The sequence below is a fragment of the Geotrypetes seraphini genome, chromosome 5 (genome assembly GCF_902459505.1).
Source record: "Geotrypetes seraphini chromosome 5, aGeoSer1.1, whole genome shotgun sequence".
In the NCBI taxonomy this organism is placed as follows: Eukaryota; Metazoa; Chordata; class Amphibia; order Gymnophiona; family Dermophiidae; genus Geotrypetes; species Geotrypetes seraphini.
This window is the reverse complement of record NC_047088.1, coordinates 108145631-108166547: the sequence shown is the minus strand read 5'-3', so window position 1 is coordinate 108166547 and position 20917 is coordinate 108145631. Positions and strand designations below refer to the sequence as shown.

Genomic DNA, 20917 nt, shown 5'->3' with positions numbered 1-20917 from the left:
TGTAGGAGCCGGCCCCGATTTCAGATCGCTGCCGATTGCAGCTTGTGGGAGCCCGAAGATCTCTGTGGAGGAGCTTGAAAAAAGTTCTGTGGAGGAGCCGGATCAGTGTTCCTGAACGCTGCCGACTGAAGAACTGTTCAAACTTATTAGCAATCAGTGAAGAAAGCCTTTAATGTTTGTTTTACTTGAACTGAAAATTAAAGAATTGCAATGTTCTGAGACATTTTTAGTTTTTCCTCCGCTAACCTAAGCCAGATAATTTAATGCTGGCTACTTTGTGGGGTCTCGGATCCATGCTGCCACCTGCCGGCTGTCCCTCACAGTTTTCTTGTGGCCCCGGCAGGTGACAAAGTCGGCCAAGGGAGGGGAAATATGATCAAGTCTATGAGCCCATGCAAATAGCCAAATAGCAACATTCTGCACAGTCTGGAACTATTTTAAAAAAAGCTTTGGGAAGACCCAAGAGAACTATATTGAAATAATCCATACTGGATAAGACAAGAGAACATAGGAGTGTCACACGAGAAGACTCATCCAGAGATGAGCAAAGAGAACAAATAAGACAAAGAGAATAGAAATGGTTCCTAACAGTCAATAAGATATGGGGTTTCAAAAGAAAGTTGTTGATTAAAAGTAACTTCCAAATATTTGGGAGTGTGTCTCAATTGGAAGGGAATATTCTGAATTCAGTAAGTAAGAGAGGGGCAGATGGCCAGTGACCCAAAACCAGAACCAGATGATTTGAAGAAAACCATGAATCAATTTGATTCAGTATTGTAGTGATAGACAACCAGATGAGGGGTTCTGTGAGGAAAAGTAAGAGGATGTCACCTGGTACATGTAAAACTCATTAGAAGTTTATTGAATTAAAGATGCAAGGAAAACGCCACAAGGGCACGGAATTTACGTCTAATTAATTTCCCTGAAACACATACAATATCTCCCGAGATCCTTTTTCAGAAGTATCTCAGAGAGATATTAGGATTTACTTATTTAGAATCAATGCCTATTTCATCACTATTATATTCCAAAAAAGAAAAAAAATTACAGTGGAACAGGGACTAGTCCAATTGGCTTCTATTGATGTAAATTTTACAGACTTTTTGGAAGACTCACAGGACACAATACAAACCAGGTCAACTCTTTTAGTTTCATGTATCAATGAAAGTGATAAGGCTTTGATAATGAAATTATATTTTCAGAATAAGCTAGCAATGTTCTGCGGCGCTAGAATTCAAATATTTCCAGATATGGCGAGATCAACACAGCTCAAACGAAAGGCCTTTTTGGCTCTTAAGTCTAGGGTTGTGGAATCTGGAGCCACTTTTTTTTTTTTTTTTTTAATACCCATGTAAATGTTTAGCTCGAAATAAGGATTATGTGTTTTTCGATCCACTTCAATTGGAACATTTCCTTGAACATTGATTTTTTTTCTTTGGTTATGATGCTTGAATTGGAAGCTGTGACATTTCACTGAAAACAGGAGTTCATAAATGTTAACCTTTCTTAAAATAGAGGGTATATAACCCTTTTTTTTATTTCCTTACTATTTTATTAAGATTTTTCTCTCCCCAAAATGTGGGCTTGATGGGATTTCTTTGTTGACTCTCTCTGATATAAGTTGTATACATAAGTTTTTTATTCCTTATTTGTGTACATTTATTTGGTTGATGTAAAATGATAAATCTGCAATAAATAAAAAAAAAGATGTAAGGGGGCTAAGATATTAAACAGAACTGGAGAAAGAAGAGAACCATGGAAGGGGAATAGTGGAAGACAGAGAATGAGGAAGAGAAACAGAGGCGGTCATTCAAATATGAAGAAAATCATTTCAAGACTGTATCAGAGATACTGAGAGAGGCTGTAGTAAAAAAATAGTGACTGACTAGATCAAAAGCTGCACCGAGATCTAAATAGACAAGCAACCTTATCAAGGGAAGAATGTATGTCGGTGGTTTCTAAACTTGTCCTGGGGGCCCCAAGCCAGTCAGGTTTTCAAGACATCCATAATGAATATGCATGAGGCAGAGATGGCAGGCATGCAAATCTGACTCATGCATATTCATTAGGAATATCTTGAAAACACGCCTGGCTGGGGGTCCCCCAGGACAGGTTTAAGAACCACTGATGTATGTCATTCAAAACTGAAGCAATGATGGTTTTGGTGGAATGACTGACAGAATCCTGACTAGTGTGGGTGCAAAATGTTAACTGTTCCAAAACAGCATATTCAGCAAGTATAGATTTTTTAAAAACCTAGATTTGACACTGATCTTTAAAAACAGGAACCATACCAGTTGAAAGACTGTTAGGAATCATGGACAGCATGAGTGGAAGAAGTCAAAAGTACTAATATTCAACCAAGAGGACGGAATAGGGCCTAATGAACAAGTTGTTTTATGCATAGCATTATAATGTTTCTCCAAAGCAGTAAGAGAAGAAGACTGATATTCAACCAAGAGGATGGGATAGGCCCTAATGGACAAGTTGTTTTATGCATAGCATTATAATGTTTCTCCAAAGCAGTAAGAGAAGAAGACTGATATTCAACCAAGAGGATGGGATAGGCCCTAATGGACAAGTTGTTTTATGCATAGCATCACCGAGTCCTATTCCACCATCTGCTTCTTCTGCTGCTACTTAGATGATAGAAGGTTTTGTGCTGCTACTTGGATGGTAGCATAACATAAATTTTTATTTATATATCGCATAAGCTTTGCGGTTCTATGCGGTTTACAAAAGAGGCAAAACTGACCAGTGTCAGCAAGCTACAATAAGACATGAGGAGATTAGCAGCGAAATTACAAGATTGGTAGGCGGTATATATTAGAAAAGACTATTATCTTATGACAAACCATAACTATAGAGATTCTATAGAGATAATATGCACATCCAGGGGGGGGAGGGATGGGAGGTAAATAAGATTGGAAAATGGTTGGAAAAGTTTTGGTGGGTGAGGGGAGGGTATTAATAAGTATGAATCTTTGAGAATTTTAAGTAATGTCTATATTGTAAAATGATTAATTTACTCTGTGTATTTCACTTATGTTATGGTAAGGGTGGGTGGGAAGGGGTTAAATTTTATGTATTACTGTTAAATATGAAAGAAATTCAAGTGATCTACTTAATTTCAATTTTCAATTTATTGATACACTTGTTGTAAGATGTAAAAATGAATAAAGATTATAAAAAAAAAGAAAGAAAAGATTAATGACTAGGTGCTGCCGTATAACTTGGCAGTCACTGTAAACAATAAGGTTTAAAGGTAGGCAGTTGAGGTTTACAAAGGAGACATAGCTTGCCAGTATCCGTGAACTATGTCATAAGTCAGGGGTGTCCAATGTCTGTCCTCGAGGGCCACAATCCAGTCGGGTTTTCAGGATTTCCCCAATGAATATGCATGAGATCTATTAGCATACAATGAAAGCAGTGCATGCAAATAGACCTCATGTATATTCATTGGGGAAATCCTGAAAATCCGACTGGACTGCGGCCTTCGAGGACCGACATTGGACACCCCTGTCATAAGTGATAAGCAAGGTTAACAGTCGAGGTAACTTCTAAGAGTATCTAACGAGGACTGCTAAACTTTGGGAAAATGTATGTTTTTAGGAGCTTCCTAAAGTATATGTGGGAGGCTGATGCTTTGACCAGTTGGCTCAGTTCTGGGTAAGATAGTAGTCTGCTGATGAATCTTTTTTGAGTGCAGCCTTTAAGTGAGGGGAAGGTGAAGAATGACTGAAATGTGTGCATCGACCAGGTCCGGTGAATATGAATTGATTAGTGAGGTATTTAGGCAGTGGGCCATATAATGCTTTGCAAAAGAGGCATCTGAATTTGAAGAGCACTCGACCTTCAATCATCAGCCAATGCAGCTTTTGATAAAATGGAGTTATGTGGTCAAATTTTTTTAAGTAGAAGATTAGCACAACAGCAGTGTTTTGGATGACAGTTTCCATAAGTGACTGCGTAGTCCTGCTAGGTATACAATGTTGCAGCAGTCTAGGTTGACAGGTTTGTAAATGAAATCTGCAACTCTATGCAAATTTGAATACAGGGACATTGAATAAAGTCCCCAGCACATACGAGAAGTTGAGGATCTACAGGGAATGAGGTACTCAAACAAAAAAAAATAAATAAATAAATCATTAAAATCCTCCAGACTGGCAACATTTTGTGATTTTTTAATGCACAATGTCTTTATAATTTGTTCCAGAATTATGATTCAAGTCAGGGCAACAAATACACTGTCAATTTGTCAGTGTTATTAGGTTGTAGTTGGATCCCAGTGATTAACCCATAGGCCTAAAGAACAAATGATCATTTTACTAAACATTAACAATCACTGAATGCTGTCACAAAATGACAAACTAAAATCATTTATTTTTCTTGATTAGGATTAATGTCCCTATCTTTTCTGTTACAAAAACAAAATCTTAAGAGAAGAAAAATGGCTTTTGAACTTTTCCTGCTTTCTCTCTTTGATTCACTTAATTGGCTCCCTGCATGTATGCACGAGTATCAGGTAGCACAACCCTTTCCTAGAGAGTATATAATAGCACTGATCGCCCATTCTGGTATGATCCCAATTAGACTAAAAATGGTCAAATGTGGACATTTCCCATGCAGTCTAAGTGGACATGCCCGAGTAAAAAATAATTTTAACTGGAAAGAACAATAATAAGCGAGTGCAACTAGAATACAAGATCATGTCTATGCATAACTATTATGGAGACAACTCATTGCGTGCTGCGTGACAAGAGGTAGTTTCCAGGAGCATGAGAGGTGACTGGGTAGCTGAGTTTCAAGTTTTATTAAAATTTTGATTCAATTGCAATATCATAATTTCTTTTCTTTGAAGGAGGAAGTGACATCACCGATGTGAACGGGAGCTTAATCTGTGAGCTCCGTTCGGGCCCGGCGCATTTTCGCCGATTTTGCTGTGCAAACCGCGCAAAACTTACTTCCCTGCAGTGGAGTGGAGGGAGCGAGGTGCAGGGACCCCATGGCAACGCGCAAAAAAATCCCGATGGACAAGACCGGCCAGCGCACGCTGGAACAGGCGCTGAGCCGGACGGCACTTGGCGGCGCGGGCCTGGAAACGAGCAGTGGAGAGGCGGTGCAGTTAAGTGGGGCTATCGCGGCGGTGGCCGATATGCTGGTGGACCCGGTCCCCAAATGCTCATCCCCGGACCCGCTTACCAAGGCGGATATGCAGCGCTGGATCTCGGAGGTAAAATCTGAGATTTCATCTGTGGCGGTGCAGGAGCTGCGCACGGACCTTGTGGAGGTGGGCACGCGCGTGGAGGTTGTGGAAATGCGACTGGATAGCTGCAAGGAGGCTGTGACCGGAGTGCAACGCTCCGTGGAAAGTGCGGCTGCAGACCACCAACTCCTTTTAGACAAGGTGGAGGACCTGGAGAACCGCACCCGGCGTAATAATCTGCAGGTGCGGGGTTTACCTGACCTACCTGAATATAAAGATGTGCGCGCTACCACTATTAATTTGATTCGCTGGCTGTTGCAGAATGACACTCTAGAGCCGGGTCTTGAGCGTGCTCATCGGGCACTAGGGCCCCGAACCACTGATCAACCTAAAGACATAGTGATATGCCTCCAGAGCTTCGTGCTGAATGAACAGATCTTCCGTAGAGCTCGAGAGCTAGGCACGGTGACTTGGGAGGGACATCGACTGGAGTTTTATCAGGACCTGGCGGCAGGTACACTCCAGAAGCGCCGGGCATTCCAAGAAGTGACTAAAGCTTTGCAGCGCAGTAACTTGCGCTATCGTTGGACTTATCCGTTTGGAGTGGTTATTTCTATCAATGGAGTACATACTAAAGTCACCACTGTTCGTGAAGCCCGGACTTTGTTGCAACAAGCGGGAATTGAGATTCCTGAAGAGCCTGCTCCTCCTGTGAGTGCGGGGCCCGGCCGTGTGGGGCTTCCGTCCACCTCGAGATGGCAGCGAGTGGATCGTGGATCCCGTAGCGGGCGGGGAGGCCGTGGTGGTGGACCTTCACTTCCGGCTGCTGCCTCCTCCTCGAGTGGTCTTCCGTGATGGTGGACGGACAACATCTGAGTGACTGTGGTCTCCTTCCCCTGCTATCGGGGGGATTTCCCTCCATTGGGGTGTTGTCTACCCCTGGTGCTGGTGCTCCTGCATTCTGGGTTCTAGTTTGGAGCTTTGAGGAGACACTTTTGGACTGGATATGTTGTGTGGGTTGCGTGATGGTGCGGAGAAGTGGGGGGATCTTGGGGGGAAGCGGGAAGGAGGGGGGCAATGGATTCTAGGCTGTGGGGGGTTGTTGGGCAGGTGTGCTCGAATTGGGGATTGTAGTTTCTGTTATGTTGATTGCTGATTCTTGATTGTGGGGATATGAGATAGGGGCCTCGGGGACTGTTCTCTTCCTTGTACGTTGGTGGGAGATCTGCGGACTCTCACTCGGGTTACTTCAACTATTCATTACTATCATGAACACCAAAAATCGGTTCTTCTTATTTCCCTTGACCTGTCCGCAGCCTTCGACACTACTGACCACTCTCTTCTTATTAATCGACTTAAAGACTGTGGTATTACAGGTCCGGCTCTTCAATGGTTCATTTCATACTTTAATGAACGTAGCTTTAAAGTTCAGGTAAAGAATGAAACCTCTCAACCTATAGTGTTCCACAAGGATCTATTCTATCTCCACTACTTTTCAACATCTTTCTGTCTCCTCTTCTTACGCTAGCACAATCTATTGGATTCACAATCTTCGCCTATGCTGATGACATACAACTACTCCACCCAATCAACACCTCAAATACTTCAGATATAACAGACATAAACAATAAACTGGATACTGTAAATGACTGGCTCTATACAAATAAACTCTCTCTCAACATTGATAAATCTTGCGCCCTACTACTCCCAATCAAAAACAGTGAATCTTTATCTGGCAAAATTTCTATCAAATGGAATCAAAAATAAAATTATTAGGAGTCATTATCGATGAGGATCTTACATTCCATGATCAAATCAGTTCAGTAGTAAGAATCTGTTTTTTCAAACTTCGTCTTATCCGTTCATTAACTTCAATCCTAGGGATAGAGGCAATCACAATTCTGGTTCACTCTCTTGTTATCTCTCACTTAGACTATTGTAATTCTCTTTATAACGGCCTCCCACAAAAAGAAACCCGCCGTTTACAATTAATACAAAATACAGCAATAAAACTCATTTACAAAATAGGCAAATATGATCATGTTACCCCGCTTCTGAAAGAGGCACATTGGTTGCCCATCATACATCGTATAACCTATAAAATCATTTTGCTCACCTTCAAAATAAAACTCTCACACCAGCCTCTATATCTTGATAAGGTTATCATCCCTCAATGTTCCTCATGTACTTTGAGGTCAACAGACCAAAAACTTCTACGAATTCCTTCCGTAAAAGAGTTCTATTATACCCGGAAAATAAATTTTACTGTAGTCGCCCCAACGTTATGGAATGCCCTACCACAACAACTTAGAGAAGAACAACATCTAGATAAATTCAAGACTAACTTAAAGACGTTCTTATTTCGTGACGCTTTCGCCTGTCCTTAAAGCTACCTTCTTTTTCTTCTCTTCTTCTTCTCTATTTCCCTTCTTTGTTTTGTTTTGGGTTTTTTTTTTTCTTTTTCTTCTCTCCTTCACTCCGCTGGTTCCAATTTATTTAACCAACCGCTTTAAAAAAGCGACCCTATCCAATATGTTTTTCCCCATTCCCACTTTCTCCCTTTCTTCTCCAAAACATGTAACTTTCCCCCTCCTTTCCCTCTTATCCTCACTTTCATGTTAGTCAAGTTATGTTTTTGATGTTCACCCATATGCTTTTTATATTTATGACTCTTTTCTCTTTTTATAATTTTATTGTAAACCGGCCAGATACCTGTTAATGGTCGGTATATTAAAAAGTTAATAAACTTGAAACTTATAAGGGGGTGGTGGGGAGGGGGGGGGGGGGGGAGGGGACTGCAGGGATGTCACTGTTTGGGTAGGGTCTCCCTTTATTTGGTGTCCATTCAAGGATGGGGAGTTTTAGGCTGGTCTCATATAATGTCCGGGGTCTTAATTCTCCCAATAAGAGGCGGGCTTTCTATAGGGAGTTGATTCGCCTGCGAGCGGATGTTTCCTTTGTACAGGAAACCCATCTGCTCTCGTCTCTTGAACCTGTAGCCCAGGATTCCCGCTTTCCCCAAACCTTCTGGGCCTCTAGGGTGGGCAAGTCCAAGAGGGGAGGGGTGGGGATTTTACTCCGCAAGGGACTTCGTTGCGAAGCGAAAAGGGACCCTCAGGGTAGGTATATTATGTTGGAGATCCTCATTGAGGGGTGTTTATATTCTCTGGTTAATGTCTATGCCCCTAATGAAGGCCAGGGGGCCTTTTTTTGTGATCTGGTGTCCTGGGTTCTCCGATTCAAGGGGGGTGCTTTAATTGTGGGCGGGGACTTCAATCTTACTGTGGCCCCTGGTTTGGATAATTCGGGAAGGGCGGACCACTATGGGAGGAGGGAGCATAAACTGCTGAGGGAGGCGCTGGCTGCTCTGAATGTGGTTGATTGTTGGCGCTGGCTGCATCCTTCGGACAGGGACTACACCTATTTCTCTGGGTTGCATTCTACCTACTCTAGAATCGATGCTATATTTGTGGAGAGGGGGTTGCTCCGTCGGGTTGAGTCAGTGGGGATAGAATCGATCACGTGGTCAGATCATGCTCCTGTTTGGACTAGGTTTCTGGGGGAGGGGGGTGGCTCGGGACAGAAATTTTGGCGTTTTAATGACAGCCTCCTCGATGACCCGGAGGTTGGAGAACAGATTGAGGGATGGATAAGGGAATACTTGGAATTGAATTTGGAGTGCGGGGCCTCGATGGAGGCGGTTTGGGAGGGGTTGAAAGCTACCCTTCGGGGTAGGTTGATTGCTCTGGCGTCTGCTCGGCAGCGCAAACGTAGGGAGGCTGCGGCGGTCTTGTTACTTACTATTGGGCGTTTGGAGAGTCTCCACAAGCGCCGACCTTGGGATGACGAGCTGCGTGGACGCTTGTTCCAGGCACGCCGTGATCTTCAGGCGTTGGATTTGGAGCGCTTGCGATTCAATTTGCAGCTATTGCAACAGAGATATTTTGAGTTCTCTAATAAGGCTAGCCGACTAGTAGCTCACCGACTGAAAGTGAGACAGACACGCAATCAAATTTTGTCCATTCGGGCGGCATCGGGAGAGCTCTTGCGTAAAGATGATGATATTCGAGCACGTTTTGTTGAGTTCTACTCCCACCTTTATTCTCCGGATGGGGCTGGGTCCTCGCCAGATCTTGATAGCTATTTAACTTCGGCGGGGTTGCCTAGAATTGAACTGGCAAATGCGACCCGGTTGGATCGTCCCCTCATGCTGATTGAGGCTCGGGGAGCTTTGCGCTCCATGAAACTTGGCAAATCGCCTGGGATGGACGGCTTTACGGTTCGCTATTATAAGCGGTTTCAAGACCTGTTGTTGCCTCCCCTGCTCAGCTTTCTTAACTCTTTGGAGGGCGACGGTGCGCTTCCGTTTTACATGCGCTTGGCGGGTGTTACTGTGTTGGTGAAGGCGGGGAAGGATCCCCTTCAATGTGCTTCCTATCGACCGATATCTTTGTTGGGGGTCGATACGAAGATATTTACACGGATTTTAGCAGATAGAATGATGAACTGGATCCCTAGGTTGATACATCCTGATCAGTCGGGCTTTGTGGTGGGGAGGCAGGTGGGGGATAATACTCGTCGGGTTTTTAACCTGTTCGAGAGGGCTAGGGGTGGTGGTCGGGAAACGGTCTTCTTGTCGGTTGACGCCGAGAAGGCCTTTGATAGGGTTTCCTGGCCTTTTTTGTTTCGGGTCTTAGATGTTGTAGGTTTGGGACCTCGTATGCAGGGATGGATTCGGATCCTTTACACTCGTCCTGTTGGTTGTACTAAAGTGAATGGGGGTTATTCTGATACCTTTTCTTTGGGCCGGGGAACACGGCAGGGGTGCCCTCTTTCCCCGCTCCTTTTTGCACTGACAGTGGAACCTTTAGCACAGCGGGTGCGGATGAATCGGGATATCAGGGGGGTTATGGTTCCGGGCCGTAACGATAAGTTGTCTCTGTTTGCGGATGACCTTCTTTTCACGGTGGAGGATCCAGAGAGTTCCTTGCCGGCCATTTTGAGGGAGCTAGAGGAGTTCGGCCGGGTGTCGGGGTTTTGTGTTAATGTTGGGAAATCCGAGCTACTTAATGTTAATCTACCTCCGGACAGAGTGAATTTTCTTCGGGCTCGGTTTCCGTTTAGGTAGGTGCAGCATTCTATGCGCTATCTTGGGGTTATTTTGGTCCGCCGGGAACGGAACTTTATGATCTTAATTTTCCCCCACTTTTTTGTCATATTCAACGAGATCTGGTAAGTTGGAAAGATCAGTTTTTCTCCTGGTTAGGTAGGGTGGAAATAGTGAAGATGATGATTTTGCCGCGCCTTCTGTTCTTATTCCAGGTGTTACCGCTCTGGGTGGGTAGGCGTACGTTGGAGGGGGTGCAGCGGCACATTTTTGATTTTATTTGGGCCGGTCGGAGGCCTCGCGTGAATAGGTCGGTTATGTGCTTGGGTCGGAGTGATGGGGGGTTAGCTGTTCCCAATGTGGTGAAGTATTATCAGGCTGCCCAGTTGCGAGCCCTGTTGGAATGGCAAGCGCAAGTCCCGAAGCCGTGGGTAGAGCTTGAACAACGCTTATCCGCTGGGGTGCCCCTGTTGCATCTGCCCTGGGTGCCTGGGAGGGTACGGCCTGAGCGAGTATTGTCATCGGTAGACACAGCCTTGCAGGTCTGGAATATGACCCAGCGTAGTTTGTTGTTGGGTAGGCACCATTCTTGGTATACGCCGTTGCGCCATAATGTGGCCTTTGAGCCTGGTCGGGGTGAGGGTGTGTTTGCTAGGTGGGAGTCTCATGGATTGGTGTGTGTGGGTCAACTGTGGGATCCGCTCTCAGGCAGTATTAGGTCTTTTGCTGAACTTCAGGACCGTTATGATCTTTTGGCTCGGGATTTGTTTTCCTACTTGCAGGCTGTTCACTACTTGTGGGCCTCAGGGGCCCTATGGGACGTACGGGCGGGTAAGACACCCTTTGAGTTGTTGTTGGGCCCGACTCTCCGGAAGGGTGCTCTCTCTGCTATCTATTGGTGCCTTAATGGTCAGGGGGTTCGGTCCTTGCCTTACATGTTAGCTTGGGAAGGGGATTGGGAATCTGCTATTTCTCTGGATACTTGGGGGGACATTTGGAGAGAAGTTGCTTCGGCGGGCATTGGTGGTTGAAAATGGGTATAAAGTTTTATTCAGGTGGTACTATACTCCTCAGGTTCTGGCTCGTTGGCGCGGGGGGGCGCGTGCTCTTTGTTGGAGGGGTTGTGGGGAGGTAGGCACCTACTTGCATATGTGGTGGCATTGTGGGCGGGTGCATGGGTTCTGGACTGAGGTGTTCTCTCGAGTTTCCCGGATTCTCACTTTGCAGGTTCCGGTGGACTGGAGACATGCCCTGTTGTTTTGGCATCAATTGGATCTCGATTGGGGAGACTCTCTATTCTGCAAGTTAGCTTTTACTGTTGCCCGGCTGGCCCTTGCATCTTTGTGGAATCAGGGGCGACCCCCCCAATTGGCATATGGTAGAACAGCGCTTAACTAACTGGCAGCTTCTTTATCAGTTGACGGCTTTAAGACATGGCAAACACCATGGCTATGCTCATATTTGGCGTAGGTTTCGGGCTTCTATAGGGATTAGTGGGAGGGGGGAGTGGGGGGTTGGATTGGATGTTTAATTGGGAATCTGGGACTGGAAGAGACCCTATCATGCCTGTTTTTCTTGGTGGGGTTAGGAGATCTTTTACCCAAAGGGGTGGTGTGGACATTGTGCTTTATCTCTGGGGGGGGTGGGGGGGAGTTTGCTGTGGTTTTGATGGATTTGTGGTTGGTTTTTGAAATGTTGGGGTTATAACTACTGTTTCAGTTGCTGACAGCAATGTTGATCCTTTCCTTTGTGCTTTGCTGTTGCTGTGTGTCATTGCTGTATACTTTTGTGTTTTTCAATAAAAGCTTTTTTTTGAAAAAAAAAATAATTTCTTTTCTTTTTTTTAAATTCTTTATTCAGTTTTAACTCTTGCAACAAATGTACAAAATTCAATCAAATAATTCATACAAATCACTTGACATTCTAACAATTATTGTCAAATGCATATAAAAAAGACCCCACCCCACCCATCCCATTCATCAGGAATAAACCCATTAAATCACATAACATACCTTTCCCATCCCCACATTAAATATAGTCCTATGTAATATCATAATTTCAAAGCAATTTACAAATAAAAGAAGGGGTCCATCCTATTTAAAATACATTAAAGACAACACCCCTCCCCAACATTACAAACTTACACACGAGGAGAGCGGGAGGAACTACAATAAATATAGAAAAGACAAGATAAAGAAGGTTGGAACATAAGGGGGGTAAAAGGCTTTTTTGTTCTTTTTTTATTTTAAAAAGAAAGCAATTTGAATTGTCAAGCGTAAATCAAGTCTCAAAAGCATCCTTATATAACCAACATTTTAGCATTCCTTTAAACTTAGTAAGTGTATTTTCTTCTTTAATATAAGCCGGCAAAGTGTTTCATATTTTTGGAGCTGTAACTGAAAAGATAGTATCTCGTCGTGTATTTATGATTCATAGGGATGGGACTACGAGCAGATTTTTTTCTTCAGATCTTAGAGTTCTAGTTGGAATGTGTGGAATGAGAAAGATCGAAACGGATCTGGGCCACGGTAATGTATGAAGCAAAAAAGCAGTCAAATCAGGTGCAGCTATAACGAATCATATGCATGGGGCTGCTGTGCCCTGGCGCATTAGACTTGACCAATATTTTGCCCAACACAGCTACTAGCAACTCCAGTAATTGGGAAACAAAGCAACTAGTTTGAGAGAACAGCCAAATATTAGTTTGTTTGACTTCTCCAACCAAACAGGTGTTCCGCTGCCCCAAGCATTAAGTGCCTGACTTATTAAGATATTTTTCCGATACATGCAGAATGGAAAAACATTGCTAGCAATTAGTCCATACAAAAGCTGTGACAGACATTGAGGAAGGTAGGGAGGGGGCAGAGATTGAAGAGAGGAAGGCATTTTCATAGAAGTCTCAGAGAATGGCTCATAAATTCAAAGAAATTTGTCAAGGCTTGTCTTAACTTTCAAATTTTGAGTACACATTTTGTTCTGAATGAGACTGTGCCACATGAAACTATTTTCAAATAAATCTTGCATCGGCAGCTCATTCGCTATACAGAGAAATTGCCTCCTGAGAGAGATCCTGCTGAATATGGCTCTGACAAGGTACATTAATGCCAGTAATTAAACAAAGTGATTTGTATGCATCAAAAGTATGACCTTTAAATGCTGCTGTTTTTTTTCTTTAACTCCTGCACAGAAGCAACACTGCTTCAAGCAATCCACTCAAATCTATAAAACAGGAGATACTGAATACACTCTTTGCCTTACCGTTGAGGATATACCCCCAAGACGGATGGGCTCAATGAGAGTAGTGGTGGTCTTCTCCTCTTGGTTAGCTCGCTTTTCTGAGGGGCCAGAGACCCCTTCTGCTGCAGCACGCTTGCTTCCAGCCCCAGACATAGCTGTTGGTCACAGAAGAGCTCCTGGTAAGAATCAGGTCTTTCTCACTTTCGTTGGATCATTCACCTGGAAAAAAAGGGATGATTCAGAACTGGGCATGATAGTACCAATAACTATCCCTACCTATCCTAACATTTTTTCCTCCATGACAGATAAACAGGAAAATCCAAGAACGCCAGCAACTCTTTCTTCTGTGGACATAAACGTGACAGACCTCAATGACATCTCTCTCTTCCTTCTGTCCATGATGGTAACATGCGATTGAAAGCATGAGGATTAGTCATAACTTGTACATCTGCCCATCAATATCTCTCTCTATATATATGCAGTATATTTTGTGACAGTGAGGGTCCTGAACCTGGTAGAAAGCTAGGGCTGCTGCAGGAAACAGGCTGGGCAGAAATGGGTTTAAACCCCAGAGGAAACACAGGTTTATTCCTTTAGGAACACAGGTCAGACCTGGAGCTTGAGCATTCCCTTCCCTCCCCCACCTATAAACAGAAGGTGGTCAGAACAGATGGAGCTCCCTGACTTTAGTAAAAAGCTCGACTACACAGCTTCTAGGTGTGAAAGGTATAAAATTGGAGAGGAGATTCAGGGTTGCGACAGTACCTTCCCACAACAAGTGCAGCTAACTCCTTCTGCAGTCCTGCCCAAGACTTCTGAGTCACTCTTGAATATCCCACCTGACAGTGAACTAGCCTTGTTAATCAGGCTGTTACGGGAGAGAAGAAGAAAAGCCATGGATGTATGGCCACTGGCAATTGAACAGCCTGCTGAAACCAGAGAAGAATTTATTGAAGAGCTGGGTGAGCCAAACTGACAAATATGCTACAAGCTTATTATTTGAGGTGTGAGCTTTTTCCTTTACTTGGAAGGTAATTTTCTGGCTTCTTATGGAATCTGGGGAAAGAGTTCTTGAATTTGCCTGAAGAAATAGACAGGAATTCCACCCAGGTGAGGAAGGGGTTGGGGAAGTAAGTCCGGTACACAGAGGCTGGAGAGGAATTAAGTCAGGGGTGTCCAATGTCGGTCCTCGAGGGCCGCAGTCCAGTCGGATTTTCTGGATTTCCCCAATGAATATACATGAGGTCTATTTGCATGCACTGCTTTCATTGTATGCTAATAGATCTCATGCATATTCATTGGGGAAATCCTGAAAACCCGACTGGATTGCGGCCCTCGAGGACCAACATTGGACACCCCTGAATTAAGTCATCCGGGATAAATGGAACTGTTTGTATGTTTTGAGGTTTTATTGGCAGCATAGAGCAGTGCTGGAGTTTGGGGGCTGAGTACCTAGACCTGGAGAGTACCTAGACCTGGAGAAACTTTGAGTATGTGAATTTGTACAGTGATAATTAGTTTGTTTGGAGCAGGGGAGATTAAAACCCCAAGAAACAGGGGAGATTAAAACCTCAAGTTTATAAACTGGATTTAAAGGGGAGCAGACTAACTGAGGAAGTCTGATTTATTTGTACTGCTCTCACCAGGTTCCAATCCAGGGTTTAGGCTAGAAAGCTGCATGAGAACAGGTCAACAGGAATCCCACAGGGACCCTGCAGGGTTACCCCTGGGTCCGTGAAGATCACATGGGGTTCCCACCAGGGTCGTGGGAATCTTGCAGGGATGGAGTCAACTCAAGGGGCTTCCATGTTTATTATCTCAACAGCACCAACTTCTTCCTGCCCTCCAGCTGCACTCGCCCCACCACAAAGCCACATGCAGCGCTCCCAGTATGACATCCAAGAAGCCTTCCCTTCGACATTAGAGCTGACATCAGAGGGAAGGCTTCCAGGTCAGGAGCGTTCAAGAACCGCTGCCCGTGGCCCTGCGAAGACGGAAGTGTGGCTGGAAGGCAGGCTGGACTGCTCTGGTACACACTCATGGCAGGGGAGCACGAACTTGGGCCATAGAAGGGAATGAGCGAGCACGTTGGAACAAGGAAGGGGGAAAGAGAGAGAACATGAATGTGGGACAAAGGAGGGAAGGAGTGTGTTGGGATATGGGAGGGGCACGAACTTGGGAACAACGTCTGGAAGGAAGTTAGCATGAACTTGGGACAGAGGATGGAGGGAAAGAGATGCTAAGATGAGGGAGAGAAACAATAGGGAGAATTGTTGGGCCCGAGTGTGTGAGTGAGAGGGAGGGAAAGAGAGATGGTGCACATGGGGAAAGGAAGAAAGAGGAGAACTGTTGGGCATAGGGAAGGAGGGAGAGGAGTGAGGCAGAGATCATGGGGAAGAGAAAGATGAGAAGGAGAAATGGTGATGGTGGAAAGGGAACAGTGGGACAGATTGAAAGGGATGCAAGAGGGAGGAATGTTGGACATGGTAGTGGAGGGAATGGAGGAAGAGATGTGGCATGGTACTGGAGAGGGGTGACAGAAGGCGAAATGTTGGGCATAGAGCTGTTGATCAGGGACAAAAGATGCTGCGCATGGTCCAAGGGATGAAAGAGGGAGAAATGTTGGACATGGCAGTAGAGGGAGTGGGAGAGATGTACCATGGATCCCTCCCTCTTTCTCCACTCTCTTTGCAGCAAGAGAGGGAATGAGAGAAAGAGACATGTTGCACATGGGGTGGAGAAGAGGGGAAGAAATGCTGGGTAGGAGTAGGGAGGGTAAAAAGAGGGAGAATGATCCACGATAGAAGGGAGTGAGGATGCTATACAATGGGCAGAAGGGAAGAGAGAAATGCTGGATGATGGTAGGAGGAATCAATGTACAGCAACTGCTTGAAGAAGAATTTGCTGAAGACAGGAAAGCAGAAAAGAGAGAAACTGGAACCAACTTGATGGAAAAATAAATCTCCAGACAACATTGGTAAAAAAAAAGGAATTTATTGACTGAAATATGTTAGCTTTAGGAAATGTATATATAGCAGATGTCTTTGTATTGTGTTCCACAGAAAAGGAAATGCATTTCTGGTTTCATACCTCAAGTGTTGAAGTATTTGCTATGGCTGGTGGGGATCCCCAAGCACTGCTAATTGAGGACCTCCTCCAAAAGGTGACCAGAATTCTCCTCCACCAAGCATAGCAATCACTGGCAGCATCCCTGAGCCACTGAGGTACCAGCATCTGTGACTCAAGGACATTGATGCTGCCTGCCAAGCTTGGCAAAAGGGATTCTCCTCCCAGCTATCTTCAGAGAAAGTCCTCCGCTCACATAGCTTGAGGCTCATAAGCTGGAGTATTTAAATTTTATATTTACATTAGAGGCTCTGGCAGAGACCCATTTATAAATTATATATTCTTCCCAATTAATATTTCCAAATTAATAATAAAGTGTCTTTGCTTATTTGTAAATGAGCCTTTAATTCAGAAGCATAATCCTTCCCTCCCTCCCCATAGCCAAGGTTCTCTCCCCTCTCCAGGCCCTGACATTTTAATCTCCCTCCCAACCCCACAATCCCCCACACACACTGGCCTACCAATTATCTGCAGTTCATTATCTTTCCTGTCATTGCCTGAGTGGCTGATGGTCCAGCGAGGGTCACTGTGGCAGAAGAATGGCCCTCTCAATCCTGCCTCTTCATGGCTGCCTTCTAACATGTCTGCCGTGTCTTCTCGAGGCAGCTCGCAGTACTACAGAAAATGCTGCGAGCAAGAGGTCGCGGCAGCTATTTGAGAAGGCAGGAGCAAGAGGGTAGCGCTCCTCCAACAACAGACACCCGCTGGACCACCAGGTACCTCGGTAGGCCTGGGTGGGGGGGAGAGAATTGTGGGATTGGGAGGGAGATTAAAGGGTCGGGACCTGGAGAGTTGCAGCCACATGCAAGAAGAGCCGCAGGTTGCTGACCCTTGATCCAGAACTACTCCTGTTGTTTTAACTTGTTTAACAAACTGGATTTCAATATCACTAATTTTATAATCCATTCTCGTTATTCACAGCAGTATGGTTACCGAAAATGTATGCAAACAGTGAAATTGCAAATAACAAAGCATTGAATCTATGGGAAAATTAAGAGGTTAGGTTCCAACAGTACAAGTTGCGCCTCAAAACCACAGAAAGTAAACAATGGATCCTATTGGGGAAATAGGGTTAGGTTCACATCGGACAGCACTTGGTGTACCTGTAGATGCTAGTAATTCACTCTGAATGCTTGGGGGCTATATCTGGAAGCAAACGCCAGACCGTGAAGTGAAAGTGGATGTAACCACAGATATGCAAAATCATGCATCGGGAACATGTGAATAACAAGAATGGACTGTAAAAGTTTTAGGAAAGTCTAAATGTTCCTAAGAACATTACTCTTGTCTTCTCCATATTAATATTAAGCTTAAAATGGTTCCTCTGAAGTAACCGTTTAATCACGTTTAGTAGCATAATCAAATAATTGTCTCAGCAACAGGATACTTAATTTCAGTGAAGCTTGAAGAATGGTCTGAAATTTGGCAGCTAAGATTTAATGCTAAGAAATGCAAGGCCATGCATTTGGGATACAAAAAAACAATGGGAACAGTACAGTTTAGGGGGTGCAGAACTTTTGTGAATGTAAGAGGAGCGGGACTTGGATGTGATAGTACGAGATGATCTAAAGGTGGCCAAACAGGTTGAAAAGGTGATGGCGAAAGCTAGGATGCTAGGGTGCATAGGGAGAGGATTGGCCAGTAGGAAAAAAGGAGGTATTGATGCCCCTGTATAAAACTCTGGTGAGACCTCATTTAGAATATTGTGTATAATTCTGGAGGCCACACTTTCAAAAAGATATAAACAGAAAAGAGCCGGTCCAGAGGAAGGTTACTAAAATGGTCAGTGGTCTTCGTTATAAGGCATAGGAGGACAGATTTAAAGATCTCAATATGTATACTTAAGAGGAAAGGGGGGAGAGAGGAGATATGATAGAGATGTTTAAATACCTACATAGCATAAATGTGCATGAGGCAAATCTCTTTCATTTGAAATGACGCTCTGGAATGAGAGAGTATAGGATGAAGTTAATAATAATAATAACTTTATTCTTATATACCGCCAACAATCTTGCGACTTCTAGGCGGTTTACAATGAAGAGAAACTGTACAGACAGCGAATTACAGAGTATAGCATTGAACATCTAGTGATAGTAACAGGAGAGTTACAGGGCTGTGTATTACATGGGTGATAGACTCAGAAGTAATCTAAGGAAATACTGTTTTACAGAAAGAGTGGTAGATGTATGGAATAGTTTCCCAGTAGAGGTGGTGGAGACAAAGACTGTGTCTGAATTCAAGTAAGTATAGGACAGTCACATAGGATCTCTTAGAGCAGGGGTGTCAAAGTCTCTCCTCGAGAGCCACAATCCAGTCGGGTTTTCAGGATTTCCCCAATCAATGTGCATGAGATCTATTTGCATGCACTGCTTTCATTGTATGCTAATAGATCTCATGCATATTCTTTGGGGAAATCCTGAAAACCTGACTGGATTGCGGCCCTCAAGGAGGGACTTTGACACCCCTGTCTTAGAGAAAGATGAAGATAGTGGATGCTGTGGATGGGCAGACTGGATGGGCCATTTGGCCTTTATCTGCCTTCATGTTTCTACTTTTCAATGTTACTGCAAACCCCCTGCACACAGTCTGGATCTTTCTTCCCACTACCCTCCCACATGAGTTCTGGCTGCCCTTTGCTCCTAGCTTTATCCTTTCCCATGCAAACTGGCTTCTCCTTACTGCAGTGCTTCCATTCCCCTGGGGTCCAGCATCTCCTTTCCAAATAGGATGGAGAATAGATAGAGTTACTTCTCCTTGCCACCAACACACACAATGTGGCATCTTGCTGCCGCGGCCCCCCTCCCCCATAACGTGGCATCTTCTAGTTGCCGCTGCCACCCTCAGCTGCAATGCAGCATTTTCATCACCTTTCCCCCAGCAATCCGGCATCTTCTTACCTTACCGTACCGTTCCCTCCCCCGGCAGGCCCAGCATGCTTCTTCCGATCCTCCGGGTCTAATATGTGACCCTCTTTCTTCCGGTTCCCCCAATCCCCCATTCCCCAACCCGGTATCTCCGTCTATCTCCCCAATCCACTACTAGCGTACCTTCAAACTTGTCTTCACCACCAGCTATCGCTTAGCACCAGAGCCTCCCCTTCGTCGCATCCAGCTCCGCCGGAAACAGGAAATTGAATCAGAGGGGGCGGCACGCGACAGAGAGAAGGCTACTTTTTTCTTTTTTTTTTGACAACCTGGAGAAAGGCGGGGTTTCTGTGGTGAAGGCATCGGATTGGCGGTGGCCTTGGAAACGGTTTGGGTTTTTAGGGAGAGAGTGAAGCAGAATGACCACGGAATGGGAGAACTTGTGGCCGGTGAGTGATAGTTGAATAGTCTGGCAAGGATCGTTGTTTGCAAGTACAAAGAGAGAAACAGTGGAGGCGATAAAAATAAAAGCAATAAGCTGAAGATACTCAAATGTCCTTTAATCAAAATCTTTACTGGAGCCAAGTAAAGATTTTGATTAAAGGACATTTGAGCACTTTTGGTTTATTGCTTTTATTTGTGTCGTCTGTACTGTTTCCCCTTTTATATGTTTTGTAGAGGAAGGGTTGTTCTTCTATTTATCTTCTCTTATTGACTTGCTATATACTTTAGGGCTGAGACCGCAGGAGTTAGCGGGGCTGAGCCCAGAGACTTTCGATGCTTGACCGTTTTGGTGACCAGCGTTGAATATCTGGTTTGATAGGCTACTATAAACATAGCCAGCTAAGTCGATATTCGGAGCTGACTAGCTTATAGCGGTCAAAGATAGACCAACTATTTAGGCGACCCGATTTGGCTGCTAAGACTATTCACTAGCTACTAGGCACTAATGGGCAGCCGGTGCTGAATATTAGTTCTTAGCGCTATTTAACCATCCAGGAACTGTTCCTGACTGGTTAAATACACTGAAATATAAGGTGGTTTGCTTCCTCTAAGAATGACACATTTGTAGTATTAGTTAGCATAGAAAAACACACACCCCATTCACTTACCCCCCAATCAAAGAAGTAAAACGGAAAAAACTATACAACGGACTACTGGCCACTCAGGCAGTGAAGATGGACAACCAAGTCTCCAACCTATTGACAACAACCCCAGACTACAAGATGTTCAGAAAGGAAATAAAAACTATACTCTATCAAGAAATCCCTTAATAAAGCTTAATACCATGATAAAGCTTAACCCCCCTCTTACCATCCCCTCCCTAAACCCAGATCCTACTTTTTCCTCTCTTGGAAACCTTCTCTGATCTAACGT

General features: G+C 44.4%; 2 protein-coding genes across 2 annotated transcripts in view; one reads left to right on the top strand and one right to left on the bottom strand.

The window, feature by feature from the left end:
- RNF40 (ring finger protein 40) overlaps positions 1–19828 on the bottom strand; it is a 150785-nt gene extending 130957 nt beyond the window's left edge. The window contains exons 1-2 of the mRNA XM_033945511.1: positions 19724–19828; positions 13572–13769 (exon numbers count right to left, since the gene is read on the bottom strand). Coding sequence (XP_033801402.1) covers positions 13572–13703 — 132 coding nt within the window. The 5' untranslated portion in view covers positions 13704–13769; positions 19724–19828. The remainder of the gene's footprint in view (positions 1–13571; positions 13770–19723) is intronic.
- A 30-nt stretch (positions 19829–19858) lies between these two features.
- CCDC189 (coiled-coil domain containing 189) overlaps positions 19859–20917 on the top strand; it is an 89875-nt gene continuing 88816 nt past the window's right edge. The window contains exon 1 of the mRNA XM_033945512.1: positions 19859–19989. Within this exon, the coding sequence (XP_033801403.1) occupies positions 19960–19989 (30 nt within the window). The 5' untranslated portion in view covers positions 19859–19959. The remainder of the gene's footprint in view (positions 19990–20917) is intronic.